The sequence below is a fragment of the Alexandromys fortis genome, unplaced genomic scaffold, assembly GCF_014885135.2.
Source record: "Alexandromys fortis isolate MF-2015 unplaced genomic scaffold, M_Fortis_MF-2015_v1.1 scaffold_74, whole genome shotgun sequence".
Classification (NCBI taxonomy): Eukaryota; Metazoa; Chordata; class Mammalia; order Rodentia; family Cricetidae; genus Alexandromys; species Alexandromys fortis.
In genome coordinates, this window is record NW_026068008.1 from 2,011,699 (window position 1) to 2,031,711 (window position 20,013).

Genomic DNA, 20,013 nt, shown 5'->3' on the forward strand with positions numbered 1-20,013 from the left:
TGATTCTAAAATGATTGCAAGACACAAGGTTAACTTACAAAAAACAAAAGTCTGTATATATACCAGCAATAAATACATGCAATTTGAAATGAAAGCCAGCATTATTTAGAATCCTGCTATAGTATGGAATATTTCCATAAAAGTCTACTGATTATGGATATGATTTGTATGGAGAAGGGTACAAACTCTGATGAAAGAAATCAAAGAAATATACAATCGGTGGTGTGACAACTTATGCTAATGTATAAAAGACTCTGTCTTAAAGATGGGAATTCATAGGCCTCACCAAATAAAATATGTAGATGACACTAGGCATCTTATACATTACAAGGAAGAATTTGACTCACACTTCTAAGAAAAATAATCAAGTTTGAAAGGCTGAAATATGGGCATGATTGCAGCTACTTACCTCCTTCCTGGTCAAGAATCACAGTGGGTCTCTGATTATAGGACTAAATACCAAAAGCATATTCACATTTCCCAGAAGGTGAGAATGCAAGGAAACAAAACAAGCACGTACCAATTCATCGATGCTGACCATCAGCACACTCTCATATGCTTTACCTTCTTTATCTTGAATGTGGCAGTCAGATGATGTGACAGGCAACAGAACAAGGATCAGGGGAGGAATTCCAAAGATATATCTAAAAGAAACTGCACCCAACAGTTAATGAGCCCAAGGTAGATGCCACAACATATTATACGAGGTTGTGTTTTACAGTTGTAATGAACACCTATATCTAATAATTTTAAACATACATCTCATTTCTCGCATAGCACAGAAAGATCTATAAAAATGAAACATAGACAGCTAACCCAAGCTAGTAGAAGCTCACGGACCCTGGACCAACAGCTGGGGATCATGCATGGGACCAAACTAAGCCCTATGAATGTGGGTTACAGTTATATGGCTTGGTTTGTTGTGGAGCGGGCGGGGGGGGGGGGGGGGCCCTGGTGGTGGGACCAGGACTTACCCAGGGTTTATAAACTGCCTTTTTGGAGTCTATTCCCTATGGTGAGATACCTTGCTCATCCTTGATACAGGAGGGAGGAACTTGGGTCTGCTCCAACTTGGTATGACAGACTTTGTTGGGTCCCCAAGGGAAGCCTTACCCCCTTTGAGGAGTGGATGTAGGGTGGGATGGGGAGGAAGTAGGGGGCAGAAGAAGCAAAGGGATGGGGAAATGGGATTGATATGTAAAATGAAAAAAAATTTCATAAACATCTCCTCCCTCCCTCCCCCCTCTCTCTCTATATATAATTATTTTTATTATATATATATATACGTATATATATTTTATTATATATACGTATATATAATAAAAATTTTCTGACAAGGGAGATCAAAGACTTCTGAAAAATATTCAGTAGGGGAGAGTGTGACAGTTTTGTCAGTTGGATTTGTAGCAAACATGCTGAAAAGTCACACATTATTTAAAATACGTGAAAGATGTCATATGAATGCTTATTTATACAGAACATAACCCTCATGAAGGCAAATCCAGTTCTTCTCTGGAGGAAGTGATGTGGGGGGTACCTCTTTGCTTTTACACTATGGTGGTTCATTGTTTGTAATGATGAATCTTAGAGAGCTTTACCTTTCCCAAACTCTGATCTTCTCCATATTTTATTATTTTACACATATATTTTCACAAAGACTTAGATTCTGTTCAAGAATGCTCTCTCTTAATTCTTTGCATGGTAAGAATATCTCAAGCAATAGACTCATGCCTTCTCAGCTGATGGTTTATGATTGCTTTTTGTAAGACTTGACAATTAGAGTCAACTGTCCAATCAAAAGGAATGAAATTTCAAATCACCTGGGGTAAATAATTAAGATGCAAACCAAGTGGCACCTAGAAACATTAAAGGCAACCTATTTATTCATGAGTCTGCACATCTTGCTTTCATAGTTCCACAAACTTGGTTGGGTTAATGACATACTTACCATGCAAAATCAAATTAGCATTATAACATGTAGTGCTCAGCGTTATATGTGAAGTTCTCTATTTGTCTAAACAATGTTTCTCTAAACCCAAGGAACTGACATTGACATCAGCCTAAAGACTGTAAAGTACACCAGAAATATGTCATATATTATACTATTGCCCAATGATATTTAAAAGTCAGAAGTGTTTACCATAAATTACAATCTAAGTGACTCATTTTTTTTTTTTTACAAGTAGAGAAAATGTGCTTGGTAGAAGTTCTGGTAACTCATAGAACCTCAACCATAGACAAAGAACTACAGGCAACTAAGGCATGCTAAGTACAGTAAGGAGCCCCCACCCCTGAATTGGTTATCCATTACAAAGTCATTAGCCCTGAAAGCTTATATATACAAGTGACATTATACAGAATGAGCAGGTTGCATTTACATATTTATAAATATCTTTCTCCTCCATCTCCCTCTCTCTCCTCCTTCCCCTATATGTGTATATGTGAATGAAATAACAAAGAAAATAAGGCCATGAATTCAAAGGAGCGTAATTGGGGTAAATAGGAGAGATTGAAGGGTGAAAAGGGAAGAAGGGAAATGATGTAATCATATTTTAATTTCAGAACCCCATAACTCATAGCTTCCCATATTTATATAAAACTAAAACTTGATACTCTCAAAAAATAATCCAGGAATGGACATGAAATCTATTCAAAATTCTCCACTAAATAATTCATTTCAGATCAAAGATTATGATCCTAGGTGCTTTTAATTGGACTACTGAGCCAGGGGCTGTTAGGTAAATCTATTATCTGTCTGTCTATCTATCTATCATCTACCTTCTTATGTATCTATCACAAATGATAGTCTACTTATATATGTATAGATATAAGCATATGCTACATATTTTATTATATATAACAAGAGACCTTCAAGTTAGCCTACTTTTTGTAGCACACAAACAACAGTTGCTAAGATTAGATGTTAACCTGAGTCTTCTACTTCATTGGTATTTGATTTTAAAATGCCACAGTCACTTGATAGCATATTATCACACTGGTATTCAGATTGAAAGCCACTTCCCCACAGTATCAAACATCTACTCTTCTCCTATTACCTTTTGCCAGCCAGGATACACACTGATCAATTATTAACACATTTTATCATATCTATATACGTTTTTATAGTAACATGCTGTTTATTTTGTCCTTGGCCTTACAAGCTTCCAATCCTTAGGCTTTTGGAGGAATAGACAGAGGAAAGAGATGGGGGATGCCATTTGAACTCAAAGAAGAGTGTGATGATGTTATTAATAAAGAGATTAATTTTCATCTATACTTAAATCTTATTTCAAAGGTCCATTTTCTGTGCCTTAGTAAGTTACTTTGTTTTACTTTATAAGATTACCAGTTTTCTTCTTCATGCCAGTTTTCAGTAAGACTGTGCTTCATCTGAACTTACAGTTCACTGGACAGCATTTTGTCAATGTTCTACAGTGTTGGTTTGGTGGAATACTTTTTGCACATGTGTGCTACATGAAAATTTCAATTATAAAACTATTCTTAAAATACAATTCATCTCCTGTAGATCCTAACAATTAAGCAAGGTAGCTACTCACAGACCATGGAGTCTTTAAAATATAGATAATTGGGGGTTTTATCTTGATCTGACAATGGACTAAATGACTGACTAAATTGCTGAATTGCATTTAAATTTCCTGTGCCTAATCTCAAACTCTCTGTGATCTCTTACTGTATCTCTCTTCTCTCTCATCTCTCAAACACTTTTTATATTCTATAATCCAAATAGAGACTTTTCACACTTAAATTGCCCCAGGCATAATTCCATAAACAAAAGGGCCCAAGATGCCTATCTCATAGGTTCCTGGCTCTATCCTCAATCATGTGTACTTTCTTCTGTAATTCCAGTTGTTTCTTCCAAATACATGCACAAATTAAGATTTTTCTGATGTGAGGGTGTTTCTAACACTGTTGTCTCAATGGGAATTCAATATTTGACATATGTTGCTTCTTTTTGTTTCATAGCACACTTCTAAGCCTGAACTTCTCATTAGGTCACAGATAAGACAAACTGGAGCAACAATACAAGACATGCATTGGCTTGTAGGATTGTCCTTAAATCTCCCGAAGGGTTTGAAACTGGAGAATTTGTTTTCAGTAGGGAATATGGTTAAACCAGAATGATAGCTGTCGAAAATTTTTTGTTGGTTTTTAATGTAAGCCAAATAATACATTCGATCTCTAGCTGCTTAAGTTATGAGGTCAAAGTGAACATAAATAAATTGGCTTCTTCAGTCCATCATATCCAGTCATTTATCAGTTTCCTTAATTGTTACTTTTATTTTTTGAGATTGCAAAATAATTTTATTTCTCCCATCCATTTCATACCCCAAAACTTTCTATATGCCATTCCTTACTCTACTTCAAATTCACGACTTCTTTCCTCATTGTTTTTATCTAAAACATAAACACTACCTGCTCAGTCTGTATAATCTTACTTGCATGTATGTTTTCCAGGATGGCCACTGGGATAAGCAATTGGCATGCTTTTCCCTGGGGAAGACAATTTCTCCCACACTCAGCATTTTCTGGATGCCTGCAATCCTTTGTCTAGGGCTGAGGCCTTGGGGGCTTTTCCCATCCACTTTAAGGAGTGTTCATTGAATGCTCTTTTGTAAGTCTATTTAAACAGAGAATTCAGTTCTACAGCCACTTTATGATGTTCATGCATACAGGTCATTCACATTTTACAGTGGAGAATCTGGAGCCCAGAAAACAATTCCCCAAGATAGTGTTCCTAGGAGAAATCAGGATTCACATCTGACATGCTCAGGTTGACTTGTCTGGGAATCCAGCTTTCAGCTACTCAATGAACTTCCTATAGTTGCATGTACAGATAGTCAAAAGAAGTAAAAAAAATTATTTTTTCCTGCATGAACATCACCAAGGTACTTCCTGATGAAGCTCTGAAACTATAGCATTTGGGTCCATTTCAAGGAAAACAGTAACTATTTGGACATAGAATAAAGTTATTTGTGAAGAGTCAGGATAAAAACACTTCATCCCTGTGGGCCATGCACACTGGTTCTGTGAAAGAACTTTCCATTTTTATTTTAGATGTATACGCAGTGATGTGAAATTTCTAATTCTCCTTTAAAGCTCTTGAAGCTTCCTACTCATTCCTAGTCATCCTGTGTTTCTCATGATTGCACTTTATTAGCAAATAAAATGTATAATAAAATTCTTAAGTGAGGCAGGACAACCACAGGTCAAATAGTGAATCTTCATTTACTTACTGCCCAAAAAAGCAGGGTAGAAAGAAAGACCAGCACAGCACACAGCCTAAATGGCGCTTCAGCTCCTTCCTAGGGGATGCATTTTGGAACAAAAATGAAGAAATCCACTCACTTTAACTCAAGAATTAAACATTTTCATATTCTGTTTACTCACACCTTATGATGCTTGACTAATGTGGACAGGAAATTAAGCCCCCATATTTAAATTATACACCTTTGCTTTCTTTTGTCCTTTTGTCTTCCCAGATCATACGTTAGTCAAGGGTTAAAGTCAGGAGTGAAAAGAAGCGATTTCAGAACCAGGGGCTTTGTAAAGGAAACAGGGACACGCTTTCTGGTTGTAATTAAATTCCTGGACGGGACGGCACCCTCACCAAGAGTACTTCCCTGCTTCCTTGCATAGTCTCTCCGGTCTCCACACCTCTTATTTTGTTTCTGACAACTACTCCATTATGCCCAGTTCCTTGTTCTCTAATACCTAAAGGATGGAAAATAATAGGACTCAAAGGAGTGGCCTGGAAAGAAACGACACAGAGCTTCGGAAGGAAGAGCACCGGGCAGGCTCCCTGCTCCGGCACCCTAGCAGGTTCTAGGAAGTATTTGCTGGAAAACATTTCCTCGAGTAGATCCTCTCTCCTCACATTCCATTCTGTTCTCATCTATGCTTTTTTTCAGCATTTGTTTATTTATTTTAGTTCTAGCTACAAGTGGATTCCAGCCACTGTCAATTCTGCTTTTGTCCATTTTAGGTCCTTACTTATTTCAAGCAAATGCAAACCTGTTAGACTGATCAAAGTGCTAAGAATTTGTACTCATAGATACTTATAGTCCTATTTCCCTTTTGTAGCAAATATGCGTGTGTGTGTGTGGGGGGGGGGGGAGATCTGGCTTTTTACAATTCCCAGCCGCAGGACTTGTGTTCCCAGCAAATAACGCAACATACAGCCTGGGTCGGAAACTCCCAGAATTACTGAGGGGAGAAGAGGGGGTTTTCCAGTGATCTGTCCTTTAGGGTTTAAAAGCGCATCCTCGGGAGCGACTCTTTCATTCTGCATGAAGTTGTGAGCTACCAGAGCCCAGCGACTCCCTGAACATAGGCAGCCTGTGAGTAACTTTGCGCTGTCAGGAAACGGGGAAGGGCTGCTTGGGCATGTCGCTGACTAGGAACAGAGTGTGACTGTTAGCCACTGACTACTGAGACCTGATGCAGGCGGTCACCGCGGGGCGACTCCTACTCTGAGTCTCTGGGTCCGGGGATCGAAAGCCGGCGTCAGGAAGGGCTCCTCCCCGCCTACCCCGGGCTGTACGCCCAGGTGCCAATGTCTCTGGGCCACCGAGCTCAGCACGGGTAGTAGTTGACCATGGGAGAGGCCGTGCTCCCAGCCGGTCCAAAGTGCAAGGCCGGGCTATTCCCGGACGTGCGGGGGCGGGTTGCGCGTCCCGGAGTGTCCCAGAGTCCCCGGAGCGCTAGGCGCACCTACGTGCGCACCGGAGAGCAGCGCTTACCATGGAACATGGTCTGCGGGAGGTGGGTGTAGTCATGATGACTGGGACTGCAGCAGGAGCGAGCTCTCAACACCCATAATCACGCCCTGGACCCCGGTCATCCGCCGAGTGGCCGCACGCCGGTACTGGGCAGGACAGTCTCGGCAGCTGGCTCCTCTCACCCACGCCGCGCCTAGTCCATCCATCCCAGGAGAGGCCGCATGCATCACCCGCTGGCCAGGCGCTCTGACTTTGCCATAACTTCCGTAGGCTCTGCCGGCAGAGTAGGCAGGGTACTTTCAGTTTCTACTTTGCGCTGGGTCTTCAGGTTCAATGTTTGGGTTTTATACCCTTAGCGTCTTCCCCATGCACCTGGACCAGGATCAGTGGTCGCTGCAAATTTCGAAAGTACCTCAGGAGAAGCCAGCTGGCCTTCTGGATCAGAGAGATTCGGCTAAAAGGCTTTCCAAATGACTTCTAACCGCTTTGGCAAGCCTGGGAGACTGGGAGCTAAAACCACCGGTTGATAATATGTCCACAGAAGCCGCAAAAGTGCAGCAGTGTGAAGGCTTGCTATTGCAAGTCAGTTCCACTGAGGAGGCGTCGCTGCTTCTGCTGCTGATGTGGCGGACGTTGCCAAGTCATCTTAAAAAAAAAAAAAAAAAAGGAAGTGAAGAACGATTAAGAGGGTCACGCCCTCTGCCCCTCCAAGCGCTCTAACTAGTTTCTTTCCTTCTTGTCTTCTGTGCAGTGCACCTGCTCAGGTGGGACTTTAAGGAAAAATAATTCTTGTGAGCTCACCTAGTATAGTTGGTCAGTGGTATTTTAGAAAATTAAAACTCGTTAGGTAGGGGACATAGAAGTTACTCATAGTAATTGCTAACTAACCCCCACAGGTGCTTTTACCTGACATGACTAATAAACTATCTATCTTGATTGCTTTATTGAAAAAAATTTGTAGTAGGTGTGAGTCACCAAGGTGATTCCTAATTTACTGCTGTTTCTCATAAGCAGCAGAGACCTTGCTCAGGTGAAGGTGGGTAGAGCAAACCAACAGCAGGAAAGATCAGAGATCTCGATGATGGTTCCCATTTATCTAGCATCTGATCTATGCTAGTACTGTGCTGAACATTTTACGTGTACTGTGGCATCCGAAGCTTTCTGTGAGGCATACCATTTTCTTATCTGCAGTTCAAAGACAGATGTGGGAACAGAGGCTTCCTTGAACAGAGCTATGTTATCACAGTTGGCCTAATTAGGACAAAATCCTTCTGCAGGCTGGCTTCAAAGTCTCCTTCCATCCTCCCCTGTGTAAGAAAATCCTACAGTGTAGACACCAGGATACTTAGAAGGAAGGTGATTTTGGAGTGCTGGGTATGCCCTTAAGTCCTTAAGGAAGTTTTCTGGAGTTTGTGGTTCCTAAACTGACATCTGAACAAAGGAGCTGGTACAGAGAGAGCTTCAAACTCTCTTGTGGTGTAACACTGAAAAGACGCAGAGGGGAAGGAGTGAGAAGGGACCGGCTCTGTGCTAGAGTGTGAAACGAAGAGGTTCAAACCGGGCGCTTGGCTGTGTACTCTTGTTGTTCACATTCGATCTGTAGACCCGTGCTGTTAGTGCTCTTCCTGAATTAATGTTACCAGGTGACTACAGAGGCTGATTAGGGAGGTTTCCACAGTGTCTCTGGCCTACAACAGCCCTTTCAGCCTCTCATAGCATCGGGGAATTTGAGAGCACGTATCATTTTTATTAACCTAATATTTTTATTGATTATTTGGAAATTTCACATAATACACCCCAATCACCCTTCCTTGTCACTGTTCCCTGTTTCTGCATTCCTTCATGAGCTGAGCCCTGTTCTCTTGGGGCCTGACTCATCTTCACTGCAGCCACTGGCCTTTCCTCCCTGTTCCCCAGACAGCTCCCCTCCACTGAGACGGTTTACCTGGGGTATGACTAGAATCCAATATTGCCGTAGGACAAGAACTATGCCGGTGAGAAAATGCTTTAAGGAAGGACAACAAAAATGTCCACAAAAGCAGGCAGAGAAATCAAGGAAAACGGGCGAGATGGCAAATGAAATCAGGAAACCAGGCTGAGTGGGAAAACTCACGCACTTCCAAAAATATCACTGAAACTTCGGAAGTAGAAAAAGAAGAGGTTGCAGTGACTGTTAAAGATTAATTCCATAAACATGCCCAGGTCTGTGATAAAAATACGCAACTCCCTGGCCCTGAGGTTGAAACAGTAACAAGCTGCTCTTGTTCTGAGAGCCCCCCCCTCCGGCCCTCTTATGCTGTTGGGCTTTTGGGGGTAGTGTCAAAGACTGTCTATCAACAATGAACCAAAGGGGAAATCCTTTTCCTTCCTGGTGCAGTCACCAGAAAGATGGACAGAACAAGACTGGGGTTTGTAGGCAAATCCTGAGGAGAAGGAGGTGAAAACAAAGGGCCAGGAGAGGAAAATCACTTTTTTTTTTTTAAAATAGGACTCTGTCTGTTCCTAAGTGTTAAGAGTGTCTTCTGAAGAAAATATTTTGAAAGCATTTGGAATTTTAAAGGTTATTTTTAATGAACACTGTTGAACCATATCATATTATGGGAGAATTCCAAGAAAATTGTCATTTTGAAAGAATCAATACAGATTCCTAAATCAGTTGTTTGCTTTATAGTGTAGACTGAACATACTGATGGGCAAGAATAACTGTTTTATGAAGTTTTAGAATATTGATGATGGAATAAGTGCAGCAGGAAGCCAGGCCTGGTGGTGCAGACCTGTAATCCCAGCCACTCAAGAGTCGAAGGCAGGAGAAATAAATGTTCAGTTCCTGCTTTGTAAAATTAGTGAGACCATGTCTTTAAAAATAACAGAGTGGAAACAGGACTGGGGATATAGCTCCAATATTGAGGGTTTGTTTAATTTGCATGAACCCCTAGGCTCCATCCCCAATATCACAAGAAGAAGGAGGAGAAGAGAAGAAATAAGACAGTTATAAAAAATGATTAACACTGAGTAATAGGAAATACTAAAATAAATGATAGGATGCTGACTTAAGAGAGAAAATTATTAAGGTTAGCAAATGTCTTTTTAACTTTTACACTTTACAATCATTAATCAAATAGTCAATTATTAATCTCTCTGTTGCCCAGGCCTGTCTTGAACGGGCACTCTCTCTTTAAGCCTCCTGACTATTGAGATTCTATGCATATACCAACATTCACAGTGAAAATTTACTTTTTTGACTAATTATCTATACTTATTTTCCTGGCCATATAGGGCATCTATCTATCTATCTATCTATCTATCTATCTATCTATCTATCATCTACCTACCTACCTATCTGCATATCTGTGCTCTATGAGATCTAAACTCTTATGTTTTTCAAGGGCATTTGCTGAAGTTTCTATGACTTAATATTTGAGGCAAAAAGATTAAAATAGTAAATATTTTAAACACACACAGATGCATAGCTTCTGGAACCTATGTTTTTTTTTTTTTTTTTTTTTTTTTTTTTTTTTTTTTTTTTTTTTNTTTTTTTTTTTTTTTTTTTTTGGTTGTTGTTTTTCTTTGCTTGTTTTTTCAAGACAGGATTTCTCTGTGTAGCTTTGGTGCCTGTCCTGGAACTAGCTCTTGTATATCAGGCCGGTCTCAAACTCAGTGAGATCCGCATGCCTCTTCTGCTTCCCGATTGCTGGGATAAAGGGCGTGAATCATCACTGCTTGACTGGGACCTATGTTTTGAGAAATCCATTCTTGGTCTACCGTTATGGCCATAGATAATTTAAACTGTATCTGGACAAGGAGACTCTTCACTTTTTCTTGAGCTTCATGAATTTAGAGACTGAGTTGACCATGCTCACATGAATAGTAATGAATGCCTTTAAGGTGGCTTTATATGGAAAAAGAAATGATGTCAAATGTGTCATTTAAAAACTCAGTGTGTTATGAGAAAAAAAAAGTGAGACACTATTTTAACCAGGGAATAGAAAAGTCTAAGACCATTTTATTGTGAAATGAGTGTACAAGAGTACTAATCCACCTTTTCAAGAGGAAAACTGCAATGATTTCCTGACCTATAATTTAAAATCGGATATGAGTTTTATGTATTTGCACAGAATGAATTTTGGACATTAGAAAATGGTATTTGAGCCTCCATTTATGTGTCATAACTTTTCTTGTTACATTCCTGAATAAATCATAAATTGACAATGCTACTACATTTAGATTTGATAATATTCAGTTTGGAATTTCTAATCATACTCATAACCAGGACATATTTGTTCTTTACATCACTTGTGAGATTCAGCTAATTTTATCAGATTTTAACAATAGCAAAAAGGGAGCTGTAAACTGTGTTTTCTAAAACTCTGTAAAAATGTCCCATGAAACTATTGAATTTTCGGAAGACATACTGGAGTTCGAGAATAAACATATTTAGTTAAATGGAATGAAGTCCAATGATAGGGCCAAAGACTCTGCTTTGGCCACTACAAGACTGAAAAATGAATAGTTTTTTTTTTTTTTCCTGAAGTTTCAGTTAGAAATGAGGAACTCCGCTGTTGAGAAGTAAACGCACCATTTCAGGGATTGTTAGAGCCATGGGAACAAAACGAAGTTCATGAGTGTAGATGCTAAAACACTGAAGTCTTAACACATGTGGGGAAAGACCTAGTGCCGCAGTCCCTGCCGAGTAAGTGGGGGAACAAAATGTGTGCCCACCAATAAAGCCAACACAATGGCAGCAAAGTAGGAAAGTCAGAACTTCATAAAGCAAAAGAGGATGCCTTATCAAAATAGTAATAAGTATCTTCCAAATCCACAGAGTGTGAGAAAGAGGGGGGCCAGAGCACACGTCCCCTTGTTCTGCTTCATCCTGAAGACAGCCACACAAACGGAGCAGTGTAGGTCTACGTAGAGGGCATGGAAGTGAGGGAAGAGAGTGGGGAAATTTTCAGAGATGTTTGGTAATGATGAAAACAGTGGCTCCAGATTTCACAAACGGACGCAGGGGAAGTTTTCAGTTTTGAGACGTGTCGAAGCATATCTGCATATTAAATGGCAAAATTAGGTTCTGCAATAGTTGGAAGAATGGACTTGAGAAACTAAACTTACCCGATACTTTTCCTACCCTCCAGCTTAATTCCAGGCTTTTATAATTTTCAACAATAGAATCTGCTATGTAACAATAGTTTTACAACACTTTGAAATATCCCCTGAACACTCAGACCCTGTAGGCACAGGTAGGTATTGCTTGGTCGAGTATTGCACATGAAATATCTCCTGAACACTCAGACACTGTAGGCACAGGTATTGCTTGGTCAATTATTGCTCATGTTACCTTTTAGAAAGAGTTGCCATAGAGTAAGAAGTTTGTTTTACTTAGTTCGTTTGTGTGCTAATGAATATATGGTTGAGAGTTGGGGCTTTTACAATATCTGTAGATCTGGGACGGGATTATACCTTAAATCTCTGCCTTTTATAAGGCTAGTCAATGAAATTGTACCTAACACAATTTTTCCTTGGAAGGAGTTTGAAGAATATAGAAAATGTGTTGCTTAAAGCACTCGGTGACTTCCTTCTGCGCTGCCCAGCTACTGTTTGAAGATACCGTGCAGTTGTGCACTCTAGGATAGCTGCTGCGATCCCAGTCAGTCTAGAGTCCTTTGAGTCAGTAGATTGCTTCCAGAATCACATGCTATACCCATTTATGTCTGTGGGTAAATGGAGAACTTAGTTGAACACGTCTTGACCTGCTTTGATCACAGAGATCAGAACTCTGAGTGAAGTTATGCTAATATCCAGGAATGTTAGAATCCCAAATACTGACTGGCAATTATATGCCTAAGATTCTGGTACAAGTCAGTCCTCACACTTAGCAGAAATTTAAATATTCTCTATTATGGAAAGGCTATCTTATTTCAATACTTTTATTGTCACATTAGAGGTTAGCTTGATTTTCTTCTCTCTTCATTACACCAAGTTTATTCCAAAATATTTGTCGTTACTTTAGATTCCTGGAATAATCACAACCTCTTATGTATGATGTGGATGGCAATAATGACATTAGTAAAGCAGTCTGGAGAGATATTGTACTCCATGAGTTCTTAGGTACTGCCGTCGCACCACGATATGTGTCAGTTATCTGGCACCTTAAGTGCCATGGATGTAAGAACCCCAAAAAACTGAATTTTCAAGAGACAAAAATACTAAGTGATTGAAGCTTTTGTAATAGAAAATGATTTCTATAGACAGATAGTGGGGCATGACATAATGCTGGAATATTATGTCCTATGAAGAGGTAGTTGTTTACTTTGATTTCCTGTGTTTTTAATTAAATTAGTAATTATCTTAATATTTAACTAGAAGTTTTTTAGTCATGTCTCTTCCTTTATATATGTTGTGATGTGTGTGGTGTGTGTGTGTGTGTGTGTGTGTGTGTGTGTGTGTATTTGCTTCCTTTAAAGTGTTAACTTGTATACCTTTCATTCTCTAAACCCTTTATTGAAATCTAGGGCTGCAGGGACGGCCATCAGGTAAATTCTTGATGTGAAAGTCTGAGAACCTGAGCTAGGGTTCATAGACAATGGTGGCCTGTGTCCAGTGCTTCTGTGATGAGAAGGGAGACCGAGACAGGAGAATCCCTTGGAAGCTCATGAGCCGGCTAGCCTGGCCGTGTACATATGGAGACAGCAAGAGAGTGTCTCAGAAAAGGAGGGGTCCAGGCACTGACAGCTCAGGGCCTCTGGTCTCCACAAGCGCTGTCACATAGCATACCCGCCATACACACACTTACACACACACCCAAACACACATATGAAGATAAATTTTAAATAATTTGTTTGTCAAAAGTGAGGTCTCAACTTGGTGGGACAGGCTGGGCACCGGATGCAGGTTGGGGGCAGGACTGAAAAAAAGAAAAGAAATTAATATTATTATTAAAAAAGAAGAAAAATTAAAAACAGATCTCTTTGATGGTAATTGTAAACTAAACCAGATTACTAAATTTCTAGAACAAATTTTATGAAAATTTGAAGCCATTTACCAAAAACAAATATTTTGCTTTCTTTATAATCATCTACTTGAGTTATGTGAGCTTTTATATACCTATCTTCTGGTTTATTTACACAACTGTATGTCCTAAAATTAGACCAAAACAATTAAACGGCAAATAAATCAAACATTATTGTGTGCACTGGTTTATCGAACAGGCAAGAATAATCCAAAGCTTACGACTATAGGCATTTGCCAGCATTTGCTAGTACTAGCCCTTTTTTAAACCAATGATTCCGAAAATAAAGCCTAAATGTAACCAAACCAAATAAAAAACAACAAAATAGAGGCTTCTTAAGAACTTAAAAAGAAAAAAAACAAAAAAAAGTTCTTAGTATCTACAAAACCACTGACGTCAGTCTAGTTAAATTCTCAGTTTTGTAGCTGGTATTTCAATCTGGGCAGGAGCTACAACATTCTTTTATAACTTTAATAGTCCCAGGATCATTTTTAAAATCTTTTGTCTTATTGACCTGGATTAGATTTGGTACAATTATTTCTTTTATTATTATTATTATTATTATTATTATTATTATTATTTTAAATGAGATCTTTGTTGAATTTCAACTTGCCAAAAGAGATAAACTCCATGACGAACCCGTTCTTGAAAGCAAACCTTGTTAGTGTCTGTCTTCTAGCTATTTCCCTTCTTGAGGTGCAGCTAATTCAATGCAGCATATCACCAGATGGAATTAACTGGAACAAAATTTAACCACAGAATCAATGTAGGCCCCATTTACCTTTAATTTATAGATAAGTAATATTAAAGGCCAAAAATGTCAAAGTGCTCACAAAATTTCTGTGAATTCCCTATGACTTAGATTTTCAGGTTGCACTTTTTAAATTTTCACTATTTAAAATGTGAAACTTTATTACCTTGATTTAATGAACACTCTGATACCATATTACACATCACCCCCATAAAAGTATATATTAACCCAAAGAAGATCACATTCCACATAATGGTTCCACAGTCTGCTGTGTTTGACCATCAGTCTCCAGATTGCTGCTTCATGTTGATTTCTGGCCTTATTTGAAAGAATCCACATAATAAAAGTGGATCTCAGTATGCCCATTACATTGGACTTCGGTTTTTGTTAGGGTTTATTACTAGACTCTTCTGTCATATACTGGTTTCTTCACTTAATTTTTATGAAGTTATAACTTTCTTCCTCTGGAAATATTGGCTTTATCTAAATTACTTATATTCTGTTGTATATAATCACTTATATTTAACACTTGATGCTTATGCAGCTCTTATAGAATATAATCACAAATAGTATTTGAAGCCATAACTTCTAAGGGAAGTTGAAATTATGTTTAACATTTTTATTTATTTCTTGTAGCATCCTCCAAAAGACATATGTAATATGAAAATGCTCTATTCTAAAGTGACTTAAATGACAATATTTCCTTTAATGGTTATTTAATCAGTTGCATGATTGGGCTCTTTTGTTTCAAACATACTTATTTAAAATGCGAGTTACACAGAAATGTAGGCAGCAGAAGTTTTGTGTGAAAAGTTCCTCCTGCTTTGCATTTTCAAGCCCAATTTGCAAACACTTCTCCATATGTGAATATAAATATCTTTTTTGTGACTAGCTATATGACTTGTAGAGGACCAAGAATTTTTAAACTAACACTTTATTTACAGATCAGTTAGTTTGGATACAGTCTTGTAAATCGTGTTTGATACTGTTTTTTCTTTTACATGATTTTACTCAACATGAATGAAGCATGTTATTCTTTTTTGAGTCCCTACCCTTCATTTCCATTAATGTCACATTCCTAAACTATTCCAATTTTGTACTTCTAATTTTTTTATTTCTTTATGTTTTTTTATCTGCCTATCCACTTTGATGTTTCCATTTGGCAGGGCTGCTTTTATCACCATACTTGAATGATGCCCTTTCTATGTCACATGATCCACCCTGATGTCTTTAACCACAGCCTTACATGTAAGCTACCTTCTGCATTTCCAGGTTAGTCATCCATGGGTGGTTCCAATGAGCTAGGGTGTGTTATGCCTAGATATCCCAGAGAGTTCCAAAGCTCACCACATACAAACATGCACTCTGCCGATCTCCTTCTCCACACTCTATACCCTCCCCGAGTGTGTACTTCAGCTCCAGTTAAAACCCTGGTTCTAAACAAGGAAACAGTGAAAGAAACTCCTCTAGCCTCTGATAGCCACTATTTGCTGGTATCATCCTTTCTCATTAACTGTTGCTGCCTTGGGCTAGGTTTTCGTCTAGCTATCTAAATATAAAACTTATTTTTTGAGAAATAACCATACAAATATTCAAAGGGTCTTTACCGGTTTGCACTCTCACCAGCAATGCAGGAGTGTTCCCCTTACCCCAATTCTCTCCAGTATAATCTGTCATCAGTGCTTTTGATTTTAGCCATTCTGAGAGGTGTAAGATGGAATCTCAGAATTGTTTTGATTGGCATTTTTCTGACGGCTAAGGATGTTGAGGATTTCCTTAGGTGTCTTTCAACCTTTTGAGATTCATCTGATGAGAGCTCTCTGTTTAGGTCTGTACGTCATTTTTTTTAAATTGGATTATTTGTTCTTTTGATGTCTTTTCCTATTTTGGAGATCAATCCTCTGCCCTATGTGGGGTTGGTGAAGATATTTTCCCATTCTGTAGGCTACTGTGCTATCTCAAGAACCAGCAATACCACTTTGGGTTACATATCCAAAGGAAGCTCATTCATACCACAAAGACATGTGCTCAACTATGTTCATAGCAACATTATATGTAATAGCCATAATCTGGAAACAACCTACATGTAACCAGAGACTGATCTTTTCTTCCTGGCCACTCAGACCTGAATAATCATACAGAAATTATATTAATTACAATGCTGCTAGTGTGGGAGGTCCTTCTGTCTATGTGTTGCATTTATTGTTAATGACTAAAGAACTGGCTTGGCCTATAGCATGGGAGGAGGAGGACAAAGTAAGAGAGACACGATGGAGCTGCCAGAGTCAGACATGCTGAAACCTGGTAAGCCACTGCCATGTGGTGATACACAGATTAATGGAGATGGGTTAAATTAAATTGTAAGAGTTAGCCAATAAGAAGCTAGAGCTAAGGAGCCAAGCAGTGTTTTAATCAATATAGTTTCTATGTGGTTACTTTGGTTCTGGGCCGAGGAAGAACAAGTGGCCCGTCTTCAAACACACTGCTTTGCCAATAGTGTAGGCATACTCCTGGTTAACTCTTATATTTCAAATTAATTCATTTCTATTAATCTATGTATTTCCATGAGTCTGTGGCCTAATTTAAGGTTTTCTGGCATCTTTCTCCTTTAGCAGCTACATGGCATATCCTTGACTCTGCCTACTTTCTCTACCTATCTCTGTTTGGATTCCTTACTTAGCTACTAAGCCATTGGCTGAAACAGCTTTATTCATTATCCAATAAAAGCAACACATATGTAGAAGGACATACCACATCACCTAGATACTCCTCAAGCAAAGAATGGATAAAGAAAATGTGGTAAATTTACACAATGCAGTACTACACAGTGGAAAAAATTAATGCCATCTTGAAATTTGAGGGAAAACGGATGGATCTAGAAAACATCATGTTGAGTGAGGTAACCCAGACCCAGAAAAACAAATATCCTATATACTCACTCATAAGTGGCTTTTGGACATAAAGCAAAGGAAAACCAGCCTACAATTCACAATCCCAGAGAACCTAGACAACAATGAGGACCCTAAGAGACACATACATGGATCCTAATAGGAAGGAGAAAAAGACAAAATCTCCTGAGAAAATTGGGAGTATGGGGGTCACGGGAGATGGTAGGAAGGGAGGAGTAAGGAAGTGAGGGGAACAGAGAAAAATGTGTAACATTAAAAACAATAGAAAAGAAAATAAAAACAGCAACACACACACAAACAAACCTTTCTAACTCAAATGTTTTAGAAAACACTGTTGTCACTTTTTCAGGGGCTTCTAGTTTCTAGTTTGTGCTTCTCCTGAAACTGCATGGCACACAATTTGTTTCATGGCTTATGACCTCTCCTGTCACCGGGATACTAAATCTTCATAAAAGTCTTTTAGTCAACAGGTCTATTCCATTTATCCTTAAAATTAAACTCAAGTTTTGCTCCCTTGGGTGCAATCTGTTTATAAACATTGTGTGCAGGTAGTCCTAAAATCAACTCTCTTTCTGCGTGCTCATGTATATATAAGTTGTGTGTTCCGTAATAAAAAGATGAAATACTATAAGCCTAATAATAGAAAGACAATTAAACATGAAAAAGCTTCCTACATATAACATTCAAATGTTGCCTTTCATTACTACTACGACGACGACTACTACTATTGTTACCATTAGCCCATTAGCTAGAATGTTTTCATTTTCACTGTAAGGGTAGCTTTGCCTTTCATGTCCCCATTTCCTCTGAAGAATAAAGAAGTCATGTCTTGGGGAGGCGATCACATCTAGAAAGCACTTCAGCTTGGCCTGGTTTTATTTGGAACACTGATTTATGGCAGCTCTTTGGTTTCAGCAGTATTTATGGTGAGTGCCAGTGGTTTCTAGGTGGCCCTGTAAATACAATTTTGTAACTGCCTTGGCAGATGGAAGGTTGTATTGCAAAAACTGTGTCTATAAAACATGCTTTATAAACTATTTTAAAAGTTGTTTTGATGGTGGTTTTGGGTTTGTGTTGGAAATTATAAATTAAAATATTCCCTCAACTTGAATCACATGCATGTAAGTTGATCACTATCAAGCTACATTCATTGATTAATAGACATTTGTATTTAGTTCTAATAATCTTCTTCAATACCCCCACATTTTAAATACTTTGAGAGTGTCTCGTGCCACTCATATTTCAGTCATGCTGTCGGGATAGAATGGCCGCAGGAAAAAACTTCTCTAAAACTGACCATTTATATTGTGACACAGTGAATGAACAACAGTGAGCCTCTGTGTGTCTCAGCCATTAATGGAAATGCTAAAATATGTTACCACACGCATTTGAAGAAAATGAATTTTCTCCAAAATTTCCTCCTGGATGTATATACCTATTTAATACTCAAGACGTTTCTTTGATGCTCAGTAAGATAGGTCTGTGAATGAAGCGGCTTACTGTCCAATCTGGCAACATGATTTCCAAACCTGCGACCCCCATAGTAAAAGGAGAGAATCAACTCTTCCAAGCTGTTCTCTGACCTACACATGTGTGCTAGTCATGGCATTCACACACGTACAGATTAATAAACAGATAAATACAATAAAATTAGAACTAAGTATTTGAAAACAGCTCATAAAGTAGGTTTTCAGAATGTCAATCTGTTGTTATTTTTTAGATTCTTGTGATTTAATAATGGGCAGATTCTTGAATATAGTGAAAATAATAAATAAAAAAGTTTTAAGAATCCTCCAAAAATGATGATCTCTGTTTGGAAGATTCACGGTTCAAATGAGCGCAGCAGTCAGGCAGGTGAGCTGAAGTGAGGCTCCAGCCTACTGGGAACTATTGTGACCACAGGGCTTGGATTTGGGCTGAGGCAGGCTGGGATGCAAACTGACATCACTGGGCTTTCTTGTCTTGCAGGTTAGGCGATGGTTTGCATTGCTTACTGGAACTTGCCAGTGTTTAAATGCTGTCTCAATTTTTCTGAGGACTTGGTCTTGTAGTTTTGGTTTTATAGGCTATAGCAATAGCCTTCTTTAGCATTTTTACTCCTTGGAAGCTCCACTCCAGCCTTTCATAAACTGAAATTCCTTTATCTCAAGGATTTCCCTCACCAATTTATTTACACTCTGCCACAAAGAGTGAGCGCAATGGAAAATATCATGTGCTCTACACACAATCTCCTCCATCCACAGAAGACCACTCATTTATGGGTATTTTCATTTTTTTACCACTATAGCACAAGCGGTATGAGATTTTTTTTATTTTCCACAGATGTATCCTCACCTTCTAGAATAAGAAATAAGAATAAGCTCCTGACATTTAGTCAAATAAATAGATGCTCCACAGATGACCAACAACTGAGTGAATGGATGAAGAATTACACATATTTAACCTTGAGAAGAAAAGGCTTAAGAATAATGAATTGCAGTGTAATAGTTTGTTCTTCCCAACAACACATGAGTGTGTGCATATGTTCTTAAATTTTTGTTCTCAAAAATGTCACATTGTTTTCTTCAAGCCAGCCACTGTGTGATTAATTCTACTCCCCCAAAC

General features: G+C 38.7%; 1 protein-coding gene and 1 long non-coding RNA gene across 11 annotated transcripts in view; one reads left to right on the forward strand and one right to left on the reverse strand.

Annotated features, from left to right (window-relative positions):
• The window catches only part of Il7 (interleukin 7), a 41,960-nt gene extending 31,746 nt beyond the window's left edge, over window positions 1–10,214 (reverse strand). The window contains exons 1-3 of one of the 3 annotated variants that reach the window (XM_050161736.1): window positions 6,762–10,211; window positions 5,256–5,324; window positions 521–654 (exon numbers count right to left, since the gene is read on the reverse strand). In XM_050161736.1, the coding sequence (XP_050017693.1) occupies window positions 521–541 (21 nt within the window). In that variant the 5' untranslated portion in view covers window positions 542–654; window positions 5,256–5,324; window positions 6,762–10,211. Of the gene's footprint in view, window positions 1–520; window positions 655–5,255; window positions 5,325–6,761 lie in introns of all 3 variants that reach the window. The other 2 variants (XM_050161737.1, XM_050161735.1) reach the window with 2 other exon arrangements.
• The window catches only part of LOC126513380 (uncharacterized), a 71,023-nt gene that overhangs the window by 29,254 nt on the left and 21,756 nt on the right, over window positions 1–20,013 (forward strand). The window lies entirely within an intron of this gene.